This window comes from Diplotaxodon limnothrissa, linkage group LG2, assembly GCF_057381915.1.
Source record: "Diplotaxodon limnothrissa isolate DT_005_m linkage group LG2, D_limnothrissa_male_GT1.1, whole genome shotgun sequence".
Taxonomy (NCBI): domain Eukaryota; kingdom Metazoa; phylum Chordata; class Actinopteri; order Cichliformes; family Cichlidae; genus Diplotaxodon; species Diplotaxodon limnothrissa.
In genome coordinates, this window is record NC_140597.1 from 33288510 (window position 1) to 33306198 (window position 17689).

At 40.3% G+C, this 17689-nt stretch overlaps 2 protein-coding genes and 1 pseudogene across 3 annotated transcripts; all 3 read left to right on the forward strand.

Moving 5' to 3' along the window:
• Nucleotides 1–3202: 3202 nt before the first annotated feature.
• Nucleotides 3203–5079, forward strand: LOC146638907 (selenoprotein H-like; annotated as a pseudogene).
• Nucleotides 5080–6304: 1225 nt separating this feature from the next.
• Nucleotides 6305–8712, forward strand: LOC146638908 (selenoprotein H-like). The gene is made up of 5 exons (XM_085371601.1): nt 6305–6341; nt 7474–7600; nt 7899–8041; nt 8128–8244; nt 8460–8712. Exons 1-4 carry the CDS (start codon nt 6326–6328, stop codon nt 8229–8231), a joined length of 390 nt encoding a protein of 129 aa, XP_085227727.1. The 5' UTR covers nt 6305–6325; the 3' UTR covers nt 8232–8244; nt 8460–8712.
• A 2407-nt stretch (nt 8713–11119) lies between these two features.
• clp1 (cleavage factor polyribonucleotide kinase subunit 1) lies at nt 11120–16108 on the forward strand. Of its 2 annotated transcripts, XM_085371613.1 has the most exons (6): nt 11120–11181; nt 12060–12334; nt 12481–12588; nt 12681–12800; nt 14939–15076; nt 15193–16108. In XM_085371613.1, the coding sequence occupies exons 2-6, from the start codon at nt 12062–12064 to the stop codon at nt 15877–15879; spliced, it is 1326 nt and encodes a 441-aa protein (XP_085227739.1). In that variant the 5' UTR covers nt 11120–11181; nt 12060–12061; the 3' UTR covers nt 15880–16108. The 2 variants fall into 2 exon arrangements, with proteins under 2 accessions (XP_085227739.1, XP_085227748.1); XM_085371622.1 differs by lacking the exon at nt 11120–11181 and having other exon boundaries at nt 12051–12334.
• Nucleotides 16109–17689: the final 1581 nt, after the last annotated feature.

Here is a 17689-nt window from a genome sequence, read left to right on the forward strand (position 1 = left end):
ATGTAATGCATGCTACATATGTAGTATATCCACATAAAAAAAAGGCGGTTTCATAAATAAATTTAATAACAGTCACCGCAGGCACATTTTGGGACCAGGCCTTATGTTTGGCACCCCTGCTCTTAGTTTTCATTAAACTTGAAACAAAGAAACTACAGAGAATTTTTGTCACAGTAAAGCCCTGTGTGCAAAGATAGAACTGATAAGTCATTTTCGTTTCTGACTGACTGTATCGATTTGTTGAATATCTTAGGTTCATCAAAGTTGTACTGTCTGCGTTTTGCAGTATAAAGAGACAGACACAGATTAGTTAAGTGCCATAATAGAGCTTTGACAGCTGAAGAGGTTAGAAGTCAGAACAATAAGATGCAGCCATAAATAAGAATTGGATTCATGAATGAAACGTCAACCTTCTGGCACTGCTCCTCTGCTTGTGTGTGCATGCACAGAAATATCCATGAACATGCATGAGAATTTATGCGATGAGGCTTGCTGCCCTGTGCGTCCGGCCTTGCGTCACTTAGAAGCAAAAAGAGGAGAGCGGGGTGACGACAAGGCACATCTGTCTGAAGATCTGTCCACTCTTCTGAACATTTACGCAGACAGCTAAAAATATACTGCGACAGGCTGCATAGAGAGCCTGCTGGGAGCCAAAGAAGCACTCGAGATTTGATGCCTGCTTCTTTTTTTCCCTCTGCCTTTCTGATTCAGAAAGAGTGAAAGATGTCATCGTATGACAAAGACAACAAGAGTAAAACCCAAGAAGTGTGAGCCTTGAGTTTGTTGTAAGTAGGAGAACAAAAGCACAGTGATTAGATGAGCAGTTGTCGTGAGTCAATCACTCTGCCTCCCGCTGGGAGCCTGTATAGCCCATTTTTTTTGGCACAGACGCAACTTGTGACGTCCTTTTGACAATTGCTTTATATGTGCCCAAAAATATGACTTCCAGAGCCACTGTGAGAGACACTGCTATTCCGGTAACACCATATTTGCTCCTGACTTTGGAGTAGGCAAACACATCCGTCTGGTGCTCTGCAGGGTTTTTCTCTCACTTTTCTTCTTGTTTGTTTTGGATGCCGTCTCTCAGCCATCCCGCACGAGTCCACATTTGGGAATCGTACAAAACTATTAGAGAATATGGGACACGAGCCCCTGGGACCCGCATTCATCTGTCTCCCTGTTTACAGAGGATAACAGGAAGCGCTTTCTCTGGAAGAGCCAGAAAAGCGGATTTAATAAAAAACTTTGCAGGTTTTAGCAGAACGGGATGACGCAAATACAAGTCCAAAAAGTTAATCAACTTGGGTCCCAACACTTTATCAACGGCTCAGACAGCTCAGTAGGCTGAGCCAGAGATCTGTAGCCATAGATTAGTTATTTAAATTTTTTCATTGCATGAAACAATTTAAAAGCTTTTATTTAATTAAAAAAAACAGCAAATCTGTTACATGTCTTAAGCCTCTTTGTCTTATCCACTGAGCAACTAGGCCTGCTGAGCCGCTCATTGCACATTGTATGGATCATTGTACATAAACAATGCTCTAATGACCAGCCAACTGTAGAAGATGTACTATTTGAACAAAGTCCAAAAAACATCACACAACTGAATTCAACCAGATTGCAGAAGATGTTTCACAGCTATCTCAGCTGACTTCCATTTTCTACACTGACATTATACTATTTATAGAGTGAATGATCATCATCATCTTAATTGTTAATTAGTCTATTACAGCTGATGTAAACCAACACTGACCATGGGCACCACAGATACTGTGCAGCAGTTCATTGCAGTTCTTTACAATAAATCCACCACAGTACGACAAGCTGACCTCTTTATCCCATACAAACTACCCAGGATTTTATACGTGACACTTGAATAACACATAGTTAGTATATCTTTGTTTGTTTTGCAGAAATATCCAGTCTGTGATTGAAGTGATGACATCACACGCAAGCTTTAAATTTGCAGTTTATAAAGTATCACTGAACAGTTCTTACCTTTAAACCTAGCCTAACACTTGCACTCCTTCCCAAGTATAAATGCTACAGAGGAACCTTTAAGCATTTGTTTAAAAAAAAAAAAAAATGTAAGCAGTAGGAAGTTCAGATATTGTCACGTGGCCGGGTGGCCGGTACCGAACAGGACTCAGGTGCAGAAACCCAGAGCGGAGACAGCAGATGATGCAACAATTTATTAGGTTTAAGTGCAAGAGAAAAACGTGGCAAAGACAAAAAAAACAGCGAGACGTGGAGTCTTGGTGCGGCGTGGCCTGGGGAACGTGGCTATGGCGAGGGAATGAGGCCTGAGATGCGGAACGGAGCTGAGTGGGGAACAGTCACACTGAAGGAAGAGGATATAGGAGTTAGGTAGGTAGTGAAGGCAGCTCTGCAGTGGCCAGTTGTAAGAGCAGCAATTCTTACTTGCAGTTAGGGACCTGGAGTGTTGAGAGGGGGGTGATGAAGATCCAGGGGAGGCTGAGTGGCGTGGAAAAGCTGGCCTGAGATCCGGGGCTTCAGATGGAGTGTGATGGCAGGAGGGCAGGCAGGTGAGGCACAGAGAGATTTCCAGAATGATTACTAGGTATCCTGAGTCCAGAGGTGGAGTGTGAGCCAAGGTGGATACAGCAACTGTAGCACAAGAGAGTCGTGTTAACAGGATGAATCACAGCAAGAACTTAACGTATACGGCCTGTTACCAACATGTGTTGATGACGAACTGGCAGTGAATGAACATCAACGTGTGGTTTAAATCCCTCTGGCTTGATTGCCTGCAATAGGCTCCAGGTGTGCGGGAGCTGGAGTTGGCCCTGCCCAGGGGCGGATCCCAGGTCAGTTCAGGAGCCTTATGGAAATTCCAGCCACCCACCGCAGACCATGACAGATATTTTCTGTTATGGTGGCAAAGTGAGGACCTGCTGATTTACAATATGAGAAGCTATTACAGAGTGAGTAGAGATAAACAAAATAACACAATGACAGGCAACACAAAAGGGCTCAGACATTTTAGTGCACGTTTGAGGTTTGGATAATAATAATAATATTTAACACAATTTAGTGGGCTACACACTGAACTTAGAGGGTAAAACAAAGTATCGACCCTGTTGCACTAGTATCGAGCCGATGCCAGTACCAGCACTGGTATCAATACGATCAAAATTTGGGTCGATCCACCCACCTCTAGCTAAAAGCTTTTGTAACAGCGATGGCGCCGAAAGCAGGTAGGTGTGTGAATCCTAAATGCTACACTGCACCACTGAGATAAGTTTGTTTCCAGATCTTACACACACACTGCACGCTGTCTTATACAGTCTATAGCTACAGCAGCTGTTCGGTTTGGATTGGAATTTATCTGCGGAGTTAAAATCAGCAGGAGAAAGTTGGTCAAATGTTTACATTATGCGCTTTTTTTTACGTATTCACATGAAATGTCTGAGCATTTAATAATGTAGCAGGTTAAGTTCACTCCCCTGCCTTATCCAGCATTACATTCTGCAACACAATGCAAGCCCCTTTGTGTTATGAAACCATCACGTAACAGCACGTGCGCTGTTCAGGTCGTCGAGGGAGGAAGCGCAAAGCGGAGGCAGAGGAGCAGCAAACACCAGCAGGGAAGAAGAAGGAGCGAGCAGAGGAGGAAGGCAAAAGAGTGGTCATTGAACACTGGTGAATACACTAATCACATGATTATAAGCGGTGTAGTAAATACCCAGATCAACCACTGCTGTTGTCCACTCACTACTTATTATATGGTTTTATTCATTTTTAGTTTTTCCTTCTGAAATTTCAGTTTAAAAAAATCAGATGCTGTTGACTAGGTCATATAATCGTAAGACATTAATATAAATCCATTTTACAATATAAAAAACATCCATCCATTCTCTTCTGCTTATCCTTGTCAGGGTCGTGAGGTGTGTGGGTGCTTGATTGAAAAAGATTACTTTTAACAATGACAAATGCAACTGAGTATTTCATCTACAAAGTGGTACTTAAACAGTAAATTGTCTGTTTAGATTCTACAACAGTATTCTATGTTATGCAATTATTTTACGACTAATTCATAAATAAAGTAAAATCAAGTATAATTCTTTACTATAAAGAAAGAAAGTATTCTCTCTTTTGCATTCAAAGTTGTCCTTGGGCTTAGTACTTCCTTAAATGTACTTTTCTAATAAAAGCATCTTATCCGCCTGCACAGATGGCTACCTTATAGTTTACCTGTTGTTTCCTGCAGTAAAAGCTGACGAGTGTATAGGCATAATGCTGAGAAGGTGAAATCTGCCCTCCTGGCTGCCTGTCCTGCACTGCCTGTGATCCTCAACCCTGAGAAACCCCGCAAGAAGAGCTTCGAAATCACTCTTATGGATGGAGACAAAGGTTAGGAAGATGAAAAGGAAAATCCAAGATTAATCCACCCCTTTTAGTGTTGCACAGGGAAAATATTAATGTTTATAGTGGCGATTGTGGCTCAATAGTTGGGAGTTCGCCTTGTAATCGGAAGGTTGCCAGTTCGAGCCCCGGCTTGGACAGTAATGGTCGTTGTGTCCTTGGGCAAGACACTTCACCCGTTGCCTACTGGTGGTGGTCAGAGGGCCCGGTGGCGCCAGTGTCCGGCAGCCTCGCCTCTGTCAGTGTGCCCCAGGGTGGCTGTGGCTACAATGTAGCTTGCCATCACCAGTGTGTGAATGTGTGGATGACTGGATGTGTAAAGTGCTTTGGGACTAGTAAAGCGCTATATAAATACAGGCCATTTACCATATAGTAGCTATATCGACTGTACAGAAATTGTTAAGCATGTGATTTGGTTTTTCACTCACTCTGTATTATCACAGGACTTGCTTTGGATTGCCATGTTCACATCAAAAATATTTCCTACTTGCAGTCTTCTAAATGACATTGTTCCTCTTTTCTCTGATTCCAAAAGAAAAATGCCTGTGGACTGGAATAAAGAAGGGTCCGCCTGCTAGGCTGAAGTTTCCTCAGCCTGATGTAGTAGTTGCTGCTCTACAGGTGGCTCTGAAAGTTGAGCGGATGCCAAAGTTTGTCAAAGCTGTTGCACAGAAAACATCAGCTACAGATTAAGTAAGAGATGTACGTTCCCCATAATTTAATCTGGCTGTCAGTTGAAACAGGTTGTAGATATTTCTTCTTTTATAATTATTTTATTTTGAGGCAAACATCCATCCATATTATTTGTGGAAAATCTCAGGCTACGCTGAGCTGTTGATGATGCTTTGCCTGTGTTTATCGGAAAGAACTGACTATTCCTGTCCAATGTTTATGTTTTAGCCCAGCGTTCAGGAGATGTGACCAGTGGAAGCACAAAATGATGAGGAGTGACCAAGGAGATGTTCTCAGTCCCTCCTCTGATGAGTCAAGTGCCAACTGTTGTCATCTTCTGGACACATGAGGTCATCTGGTGGAGCATAATGATGCTAATGATGTTTTTATATGTGTTTTGGTAAATTAGAGATTTTCTTTGTTACTTTTTAGATTTTTTACTTACTCTAGCCAAACACTTAATTGTTTTGTGCAAGTTAATTTTGCTGTGTTCAACTGGATGACTTGATACAACAATAAATCATGTTTTTTTTTCTGTCCATCCACTTTCTTTATTATGGTCACAGGGGGTCTGAAGCCCATCCCAGTTGTCCTTGGTAGAGGCAGGGTACACCCTTCACAGATCGCCAATCTATTGCAGGGCTAAAATGGAGATACAATCAACCATTCATATTCACATTTATGCCTACAGCCAATTTAGAATCGCCAGTTAGTCTAATTAACTTAACCCAATGAATGTTTTTGGACATTGGGAGGCTGGAGACTGCTCAATTCAAACACTGGACATTCTTTCTGCAAAGCAACAATGGTAACCATTACTGTGTTGCACTTTTGACCTTTTCCTAAATGTAAATCAGCAGGACCAAGATAAACACAAAAAATATGTTTAATTTACTCAGGCAGGAACACACATAACCCTTTAAATCAGGTAACACACGTTCACTGCTTTAACTTTATATGCTTAAGTGTGTTGTCACCATACAAACACCATGTATTCCTGTTCATGTATAGGTACATACAAAGATAATAAAAGAACACTTATGCTAATGCTGTATGTGTTTAACAAACGGTTTGCATTTTTACTTTAAATGCAGTTTTAGTTAAATTACAGTAATTATATTAACACATTAGAAATAATAACGATAGATCTCATTTTCATTCATGCTCAGAAAACTTCCTACTAATGGTTTCGCCCAGCCAAACTGAAACCCCCTTCCCAAATATATTGGTACAGTCGACATGCGCGCGCCAAAGTTTTGTAACAGCAATGGCGTCCAAAGCAGGTGGGTGTGTGTTATAGGAATGTAAACAATACCGTATTTTTTTTCTACAACAAAAGCTGTAACGGAGTTTGTCTGAGGAGGAAGACGGTTGTACCATTTTGATCCAGCGGTTATCATCTCCATGACTGTTTCAGCCTGTCTTTGTAGGTCATTTAGCTGAATGGCTACATGAACCGGAGCAAAGTAGTAACTGCGAAGATATTTACATTATTCACTTTCTAAACTCGTTAAATGTAGCAGGAGTCGGCGCGCTGACCTTTCTGACCATGTTTATTATGCAACGACTCATTAAATGGGTCATTATTATTACTATTCTGTTGGGTTATGAAACTTCTGAGCTTGCACGTGCCCGAGTCCTCCTCTACTCACTCTCCTCCCACCAAGGGCATGACAGGAGGAGTTGGAGCATTAGGCATTTATAAAACAGACTTCTTTACTTCATTTTATAAGGTTATACATTAAATATGACATGTAGCACAGCTGCATCCGAAATTATTTTGTACTCGAGTTCTGTGACAAACTGGCGATCACAGTGTAAACCCCATGTCGCCCTATTTAAGCTGGGAGTCTTACAGCCCAACTGCAGTCCTGAACTGAATAAACAGAAGAAGATGGTGGATGGATGATTGCTTTATTTTTGGGCTTTTGTAAGACTCTACTAAGGCCAAAGACACCTCAGGCTAAATAAGTAGGTGGGTGGGCATAGGACCAGCATTCACCAGGAAGGGGCCTATGGTTTTATTTAACCATGGCAAGGGAAGCAACATGTGCCAGCTACTTGCAAAGGATCAAGTAAATCGATGAACTGCATGTATTTTTTCTTTTGGGAAACTGACTTCTTTTGCCTACATACTTCACTTGCACATTGTGCATCACTGGCCTTTTGATTGTGAATTTGAATTTCACTTTTTGACAAGCAGCCACTAAAGATACACCCTTGAGTCCTCAATTGTAGCTTCTTGTGCAGGCCACTGTCTCCTCTGTCTTATTGATGTTTTTAGAAATTTTCCATTCAGTATTGTGCGGCCTGATTGAATTCTGGGTCATGGACAAAAGGACAGAGGATAAATGAGATATGGAGGCACAAATTCAAGAAACAGCCAAACACAAAACTGCGCATGTGTGTTTGTAGGTCGTGGTGGGAAGAAGCGCAAAGCAGAAGTTCAAGCAGAGGAGGAGAAACCCTCAGTGGAGGAAAAGAAGGGCAGAGGAGAGGATGAAAGCAGCCAGGAAGGCCTCAGGGTGGTCATTGAACACTGGTAAAGAAAAAAAAATGTAATCACGTTATAATCAGTGGTGAAGGAAATGCTAATTGTGTTTATTTAAAGTGAGTAAATATAGCCCCCATTTTAAAATACTTAATTAAAAATCAAAATCAAAGTGTTTAAGTATCAGAAGTGAATGCATTGATTAGGTGGAAAAAAAACAATAGTTCTCATGAAATCTGTTTATATTATTATTGAACCAGAACCAAAATAGATAACATCACAGTTCACTGTGTAACTCAACTCTTAAAATCTGCAAAAAGATGTAATCTTGATGTGTCACTTCTGGCAGTAAAAGCTGACGAGTGTACGGGCGTAATGCTGAGGAGGTGAAATCCGCCCTCCTGGCTGCCCACCCTGAACTGACTGTGGTCCTCAACCCTGGGAAACCTCGCAGGAACAGCTTCGAGATCACTCTGCTGGACGGAGGCAAAGGTAAACAGGATTTACTCAGCAATGTGGATCTTTCATTGTAAAAAAAAGAAATGATACAAATGACATTTTCTTCCTGATTCCTAAAGAAACATCTCTGTGGACTGGAATAAAGAAAGGCCCACCTCGTAAGCTGAAGTTTCCACAGCCTGATGTGGTAGTTTCTACTCTGCAAGAGGCTCTGAAGGCTTAGACACCAAGTGAAGGTTTGGCAAAGCGGTTTGACTGAATAATGAATGCATAAAAAAACAGAAAATAAGAAAATCCAGCTTTACTTCTTATTCACAGTAAACTGGTAACTCATGTAGCTTTGTAAATAGAATCAAGTCAAAATGCCTTATGAATTGCAATGCAGCTGTTCAGTGAACAACAGTTGTGTATAAGTGTCTTTTTAACAAAACTTTTCCCATGTTATTTGCAGCCCAACATTCAGATGCAGCCAGTGGAAGCAAAAATGATGAGAAGTGACCAAGGAGACGTTCTCAGTCCCTCCTCTGATGAGCCATGCTCTAACTGCTGCCATCTTCTGGGTGCATGGTGACACCTAGTGGAGCTTAGTCGAGCCAAAGCATTTCTCTGACACATTACTGCTGTTTACTGTTGTGTTTCACAAACGTTCAGTTGTGGTTTTATGTCTGTTTTGTTTTTGGGGTTTTTTGATAAATAAAATCTTTTTTGGGGTAATTGTGTGTATTTTGTTACAACTATCCAAACACTCAGCTGTTATTATGGAAAGGTTTTCTTATTTTTATTCAGGAACCAAGTGTGGAGAAGAAAACTAGAGATACAATTTGTGTGTTGAAACACATTAATGCTCACATGCATTCAGAAAGTGTAGCAATGTTTTTGATTGACTCAATACTATAAAACCCCTATTAGCATTTATATTTTTATTAACAACATATTGCAACTCTTGGCAAATAAAGTACATGTTACTAATTGATAGGATTAATAGTTTTAAACAGCTGGCAAAGCACCTTGTATCATATTTTAGAAGGTTGTGCAATTACATTCACCTAAGCAATGGCCTTAATTAGTAACTTGAGGGCTCTGATCTTAGTCTTGTGCAAAAAAGTCATCTTCCAAACGTGATCGCAAATATTTGCTAAAAACGGTTGCTGGTATTTAAAAAGTTTTAAATCACTCGTTGGCCTTAAGAAATGAGTATATCAGAAGAACAGCTGAGGTTAAGCAGTTTGGAGACAAAGTTAGAGAGGAAAGGAGATGGTTAGAACATGTGCAATGGGTACATTGGATAAAGTATGTTCAATGTGGAGTTTCCAAACAGGAGGAAAGAGGAAGACCACAGAGAAGGTAGTGAAGGAAGACACGCAGAGGGTTTGCGTGACAACGGGGATAGAGTGAGTTGGAGACGCGATCCGTTGTGGCGACCCCAAAAGGAAGCAGCCGAAAGAGGAAGATTTGTTAATCTGTCTGTAATCTATAGTGATGGGACGTTCTGTATCGAGGCTTCGGAGCGTGTGTCGAGTAATGGAGGGGGCGTTTCCGCGAAGCGCGTATCGAGGCTTGCTTCATTTATGGGAGGAGCTGAAAATGATGACGTCCGAAGCCTCGCTGCCCGGCTGTACCACGTGACTGGTTCATGAAGTGGTTCGAACTTTGCCGCGAGATATGACAGCGATATAAACCCTCAGACTTCATTCAAAATGTGGGTGTTTGATGGAGAGTTGCTGTTAGAGAGAGTTTGGAGACCGTTTGGAGGTTTATGAGAGTGAGGAGAGAAAGTCAGGAGAGAATGGAGCCAGCTAAGAAGAGGAGGATGTCCTCCCCTGTGTGGGAACATTTTGATTTTATTCCTCCCAACAAGGTATGTAAATTTCTACAGAAGATGTATTGTCATGATACTGATGGTGCAATACAATTTATGTTGAGCTGTCTTGACTTTTGTACAAGGTGAAGTGTTTGCTATGTGCCAGGGAGCTGGGATATAACAACAACACCTCATCCATGCTTAGGCACTACAGAGCTTTGCATGAGAATAAGAGGAACACCGATTGTGGAGCAAGACCAGGTGAGCCATCAAATGCAATGATAATATAGCATGCAGTAATGTTACTAAATGATATAACAATATTATACAACTGTTATAAGTTACGTGTGTGATATTTATATTTGTGCTTTGTCTTTATTGTCTTTCCTCAGGAGAACAATCTCAAATAGATGAAGACCTGGTCAGCATGGTGATTGAGGACTCACAGCCATTTAGCATTGTGGAGGACAAAGGATTCAAAAGATTTGTTAAATCATTAAATCCCAGCTATGTTCTCCCCACTAAAAAGGACGTAAAAGCAGTGAAAATTTAGTTTTTACAGAATAAAATGTGAACAGGCAGGACTGAGGCTCAAAGCCTCAGTGTGTAGCTGTCCATACCTCAACGTTACAAAAGCACAACTACTGTCCACACCCCAACCACACCTCACCTCACAGTAAATGATCATTTCCATTTCAAGCATTTCCAAATAATCATTTCCCATACTGCCACTATAAATATACACAGTATACTGCCATCACTACAATATAGATGTTTTACACACTCCTTTTGTTGTTGACATTTACAGGCTGTGTGCAAAATGCCACACTCTTCAAATTCATGCCAGCTATTATTTTTACGTCCAGTAGGTGTCCTGCTAGAGCAAATGAAGCTTCATGAAGCTTCGCGTTGGGGTGAACCAATTGGATGAAAAGCTTCAGTGCTTCATGGGGCTTCATCTGCCCATCACTAGTAATCTATAATCTGTCAAATGTCTCTTGTGTGAATGATATCAAGCCATTTTGATCCCCCCAAAACATTCCTGTCACAAGGTAGAAGCTACAATGAATTTCGTGTCATATGCCAAGCTAATATAAACAAGTCGCGTTGTGAGGACGTCACACAATGACACCGAAAACGCGATCGTCTGCCAAGTGTTTGCGAAATGTTGCTTTGTTTTGTTTTTGCCTTAAATATAAACAAGGATAGCAGACACACAAAAAGGATTCAAAGTCTTCCGTTTTTGGCAGACGAACATTTTGTTTGAATAATTGCCAGGATGTGACGTCATTGTCCCGCGACCAGGCAAGTCGACTCAACGGTTCCTCATGAGCACGGGACCGATTTCCTTCTACAATAAGTCTTGAAATTGGTGCGTAACTTTTATATATTACAAATTAATACGTTTTAGACTTTTGCTTGACGTTGCGAGAATCGTCTGGGCGGGTTTGTAAGCAGTGATTCGACCTTTGCTAATCTTAGAAAGGTCGAATTAGCCGTGGCTCCGCTAGCTGGTTTGTTGATTTAAGGGGTTTCCCTCTTAACTTTACTTGAACCCATCATTGTACGTAATCAGTTGTGTTTTTATAATTTGACTTATCCGTTTCACTTTACAGGTAGCCAAGATTAATTACGCCGCCGTGGTTTTAGGACAAAATCACTGAAGTGTGTTTCCATTTCAGAATATCGTGGGCCTTCTGCTGGAAGGGCTGGAGTTGTGTTGTATTTTATGATTGCTTTTAGCATCGTATATAGAAAACATTTTTCAGAGAATAAATATGTTGAAAATATATGGACCAACTTTGGAGCATAACATTTTTAGGGAAGTCGAAAACGGTCGAGCAGAAAATGTTCAAAAAATGACTCATGATCTCAGATTGACTAATCCTGCAGATGGAAAACACCGATCACATCACAGTATTTAAACAATTCCATCTTTTACTCTGTGTGATTAAGTTTATCTTTTATGCATACAATGTTAAAACACCAAATTAAAAATAATGTGAGGGGTAATGCTAGAGTTACAATTAGTGTTATTAAAAAGTTGTAAAACTACAGTGGTTAGCTTGTGACTTTAAAATGCAAATACTTAAAGATCCATGTTAACACACTTTCCTTTAAGCATTGCTTTATTAGAGAAGCTATGTGGAATGTTTTGTTGTATTACTACGCTATGTATGCATGTAACTTTTTTCTTTTCAGCATGCTACTTCTGCCAAATTATTGCAACCTAAAGTTTCTCGTTGACAGTCATGGCAACAGAGGGGGTGGAAAAGACGAGTGAAGATGCTCCAGCAGCTGGAAAGGCCAGCACCAGGTATGACCTGGAAAAGGAGACTGAACTTCGCTTTGAGGTGGAGTCAGGGGAAGCAGCTGAACAAGTTGAGCTGGAGCTGCTCACAGGAATGGCTGAGGTGTTTGGCTCCGAGCTAAACCGAAACAAAAAGTATACATTTGGACCAGGCTCTAAGATTGCAGTTTTCACTTGGCAAGGCTGTAGTGTGAATCTTTATGGGAAGCCAGAGGTAAGCACGTGGATGAGAATACTTGCAGATTTAGGAGAGTTCAAATGTGTCTGTTGTGTTACATTTAGTCGCATCATTGTGTGTTTCACTTTGGGGGGAAAAAAGACAAAGCCACAAATACCATCATCTTGCTTTCATCACCGCAGGTTGCTTATGTGTCCAAGGATACGCCCATGCTGCTCTACCTAAACACACATGCAGCCCTTGAACAGATGAGAAAACAAGCAGAGCGTGACAATGAGAGGGGGCCAAGGGTATGTTTGAATGGGGAACTACTTCATATAGTAACTTATCAGATCCCATGAGTGCTTCTTGGATTAATGCTAAATTATAAATCGACCCTCAGGTGATGGTGGTGGGACCGACAGATGTTGGGAAGTCAACGGTGTGTCGGCTGCTTCTCAGCTATGCTGTGAGGGTTGGAAGGAGGCCAACATTTGTGGAACTGGATGTTGGACAGAGTGGGGTAAGATCAAGTGGAATTACCATTATAAATATCAAACAGTCGGCTGGTATTTAAAATATTGCATATCACAGCCTGCAGACTCAGCTGTCTTGATTTTGTGCAAAGTGATGCTAAAGCATGTACAGCATCTACTTTGTTTATTTAGCTTTATAGCTGTGATGATCCCCCTGTTGGTCTGCCCATGTGGCTTTTTCTGTTTTATCAGATGCACAAGTTCTGGAAAAAAAATCTTGACATCTGTTTTAATATCTGTACAAAGAAAAAGAACATTAGTCTTTCAGTTGTTTAGTCACTGGTGTTAATTCAAGTCATTGCAGTAAAGAACAAAGAATTCTACACAGGATTGAGAGCACTGAATTCCTCCTTTCATTTATTAAAGGGAAAAACTATCCAAACGTACCTGGTCCTGTGTGAAAAAAGTATTTGCCCCCTAAATCTAGTGACTGGTTATGCCATCATTTTCAGGAAAAAACTACAATCGGGTATTTGCGATATCTGGGAATAACTTTCAGATTACTTTGGAGGAATTGTGGACCACTTTTCTTTGCAGTAGTTTTAATTCAGCCACACTGGAGGGTTTCCAAGCATCTCAATTTGATTTAAGTCCAGGCTTTAAGTAGACCACACCAAAGTCTTCATTTTGTTTTCTTACGAGTCATTCAGAGGTGGACTTGGTGGCATGTTTTGGATCATTGTTATACTGCATAAGCTAAGTCCGCTTGAACTGATCGACACCCTCATTCAGGATTTTCTCATAGAGAGCATAGAGGTTCCATAAATTACAGCACCCTAGACTATCGTACTACCAGCACCATGTTTGCTGATTAAAATAGTTCCACTTTTCTCTCATTAGTCCACAAGTCTTGGGGATTATTAAGTTGTTTTTTGCCAAATGTGAGATGAGCCTTTGTGTTCTTTTTGGTTAGCAGTGGTTTTCTCATTTTAGCAGTGGTTTTCTCATTTTAGCAGTAGTTTTCTTATTTTAGCAGTGGTTTTCTCATTTTAGCAGGGGTTTTCTCATTTGATTTCTCCCATGGATGCCATTTTTGCCCAGACTTTCTTATTGTTAAGTCAAAAACACTGACCTTAACAGAGACAAATGAGGCCTGCAGTTCTTTAGATATTGTTCTGGGTTCTTTTGTGACCTCCTGGATGAGTCATCGATGCGCTCTTGAAGTAATTTTGGTTGGCCAGCCACTCCTGGCAAGGTTCACCAATATACCAAGTGTTCTCCATTTGTGGCTAATGGCTCTCACTGTGGTTTACTTTGCAGTCCCAAAGCCTTAAAAATGAATTTGACCCTTTCCAGACTCATAGAAGTCAGAGTTTGTTTCTCAACTGTTTCTTTAGATTGTAGCACAATGTATTTCTTTTAGCCCACTTCACATTGTCATACAGGATCTATATTTCTTGATTCAACAGGTCTTGTAGTAATCAGACCTGGGTGTGGCTAGTAAAATTGAGCTCAGGTTTCCAGAAAATGTGGTTAATCATAGTTGATGATTCAATAAGGGAGCAGATTACTTTTTCACACTGGTAAGTTTAGATAGCTTTTTCCCCTTAATAAATGAAATTGTCAATTTTTTTTTTTCATTTACTCAGGTTACCTTTGTCTAATATTAAAATTTGTTTAATCTGAAACATGTAATTGTTTACAATTACAAGAAAAAATTGTCAATATACCAAGTATTTTTTTTAGGAATGGATCACCTAATAAGTATACTTATTGGAACAATAAGGGGATAGGTGTTCGTGCCTTTGTTGGTAATATAGCATATGAAGCAGTTTGGTCAAAGTTTGTAAATTACAGTATGTCTGTTAATAAAGTATCTGTGTTAGTCATTTGATTGCACTCTATGTTGACTGTAAAGATCTGAACAATGCTGAACAGGACATTTGTTTTATGTGGGACACAGACAAAGTGGCTTTCTTCATATGATGCAGCATGATTAGTGCTTCCACAGATGGTATCATGTATCTTGTTTTTTGTTGTTTTTTGGGGGGGTTGTTTGTTTGTTTGTTTTAATCTGCTTTGGGTTTTCTGTTTTTTTTGTGGATAATCTAAAGACCTTAATTTTAATTTTAAAAAATGCAGTTGTTATCAGTTTGAGTAGTAAAAGAAAATTCTGCTCCTTCAGGTGTCTGTACCCGGCACAGTGTCAGCGCTCTGCATCGAGCGTCCAGCGGACGTGGAGGAGGGTTTCTCAGTCCAGGCTCCTTTGGTCTACCACTTTGGCTCTACTAGTCCAGGGACCAACATCAAACTTTACAACAAGGTAAAAAAAAGAATGAGTCTAGACCCTTCCTGACATAGTCTGGAGACAAAACTCTAAATTTTTCGTACGTTGTCTTTACCTGTTGAGCATTTAAATCTTTTTGTCACAACATGCAGCTGACATCGTGCCTGGCTGAGGTGTTTTCCCAGCGCTGTGAAGTGAACAGGAAAGCCAGTGTAGGAGGCTGCATCATCAACACCTGTGGCTGGGTGAAGGGCTCTGGATACCAGGCTCTGGTCCACTGTGCGTCAACCTTTCAGGTGGATGTGGTTCTGGTATTGGACCATGAAAGGCTCTACAATGAACTCAAAAGAGACCTCCCTCACTTTGTGCGGGTTGTGCTCCTACCCAAGTCCGGGGGAGTCGTGGAACGCTCCAAGGAGTGTCGGCGGGATACTCGGGATGAGAAGATCCGCGAGTATTTCTACGGCTTCCGTGGAGTCACCTTCTACCCCTTTTCTTACGAAGTGCGTTTCTCAGACGTTCGCATCTATAAAATTGGCGCTCCATCCATCCCGGACTCATGCCTGCCACTGGGAATGTCCCAGGATGACACACAGCTAAAACTGGTGCCTGTTACTCCAGGAAGAGACCTCACATACCACGTCCTAAGCGTGAGCAGTGCTGAAGACGGAGATGAAGGTGCTAGAAAGGGCATAGTGGAGAGTCCTGTGTGTGGCTTTATTGTGGTGACTCATGTAGATACTCAGACACAGGTGATGAAGGTGCTCTCCCCAGCACCTAGACCCCTGCCCAGGCATACTCTGCTCATCATGGACATTCGCTTCATGGATATGAAATGAAGCAGGCCCTCAGAGGAGAGGACTTGGATCGAAGACGTCCTGCTGGGTACCCTTTTTATTTTAAGGCATTTTAAGTGTTGAAATTCGGAATGCATCATTTTTTGTGGTTCATGTGAATCCAGTTTTCAGCCTGTTTCATACATTTTATGATTTAATTTCTACTTATTCAACAATAAGATGATGGGGAGCAGGGTTTTTTATACTGAAGATTTTTCGTCTCATTGCACAGAAGAGGGAATTAAATAAGAAAAAAACATTACTCTCTACACTAGCCGTTGGTCAATTTGTTGTGTTATCAATTTTAGCATGAGCTGGGAATTGGTGCATCCCTAATAGAAATTGAAAGCAGCTGTAAATTCTAGACCACACTGCACAGATGTCTGTAGAAAAGGATTTTTTTTTATCAAAGCAAAGATAAAATATTTTTCTTCATAATCTGTTTCATAGAGATTTTTTTCTCTTGAGTAATAAATTTTTTAAATGTAAAAAGTTGTGTGAGTTTGTTTTTAATTACACTATCTGACTATCTATCAGTATGTTTCCCTTACTAACAAACAATAATTTAATTATCTGCATACCCAATATGTAATGAGCTGAGGATGGAACACACTTAATGAACTTAATTCTAATCCAATCAAACCTGGGAATACTTTGCAGTTTTATAACCTTTCCTAAAGAAATTTAATGTTTTATTCAGTAGGTCTTCTGTTTTGACAAAAGAAAGGCAAATAATAATAACCTGTAGGCTTCATTAAAACACAGCATGCTAGTGATTGTTTGGGAGCACTACACTAGCAGGTCATTTAATATTTGTTCTGTAAACACTTACCAGCTTACCAAACCATACCAGATGCTCTTTTAATTTTTTAGAGTAACAGCGTTTCTATGTATGACAACATGACTTATAAGCATACACAAAAACAACACTGTGTGATGCATAATACGTGCAAATATCTCAAACTAAGTATATAATAAATAAGTGTAGATATTTAAATGTAAGCACATGGTTCAAAAAAATAATATTGGATAGATTTGTTGTCTTTGAATCTTTTCTTGCTAATATTTTGTGTTGTTTTTTTTGTTTTTTTTTTCTGAACCTTTTTGTTTTATTAAATTACTTAATTTTTCTTTTCTATTCCCTGCCTGCCATATGTAGTGTTTCTTTGCACCTACTTTATGCATGTCAGTGTTAACCATTTGTCATAACCAGCAGGGTGTGGATTAATGGTAGGTGGGTCTTTTGTGGAGGGTTGAGATGGCCATCTGGAACGTAGATTGTGAATTTTGTGGAAAAGAAACCGTGTAAAACCATTTCAAGTAGGTGTACCGTCAAAATATTTTCACAAACAGCTTATGGCAAATAAAACTCCTTATTAAAAAATATAGAAATCAGTATCTGGTGTGACTGCTGTTTTCTTTTTAAACAGCAGTTGTTCTCTTTGGTGTATAGCATTTTTTTCCCCTAAGGTATGTTCCAGGTGGGTTGTTTTAAGCATTTTCGGTGGATTTGCCACACTAATGTGAATTTAGGTTTTAAAGCTGTTTTCAAGCAAAACTGCCCTTTCTTTCTTTCTTGTTTGTGCTCCTTGCAGCTTCACTGTTACAGCTTTATTCCTCTCATTCATATGCATGTATTCTATCTTGCTTTGTTAACTTTCCTCTTCTCTCTCCAGGCTCTCTTCTATCTGCTTCATACTTTCACTACAGATCACAATGTTATCTGCAAACATTATAGTCCACAGATACTCCTGGCTTACCTCATATATCAAAATGTCCATCACAATTACAAACAAGAAGGGTCTCAGAGCAG

Coding starts and splice junctions, on each gene's coding strand:
- clp1 (XM_085371613.1), top strand. CDS start 12,062: ATGGCAACAGAGGGGGTGGAAAAGACGAGTGAAGATGCTCCAGCAGCT. Junction 12,589..12,680: donor ACAATGAGAGGGGGCCAAGG/GTATGTTTGAAT, acceptor ATCGACCCTCAG/GTGATGGTGGTGGGACCGAC. Junction 12,801..14,938: donor TGGATGTTGGACAGAGTGGG/GTAAGATCAAGT, acceptor CTGCTCCTTCAG/GTGTCTGTACCCGGCACAGT.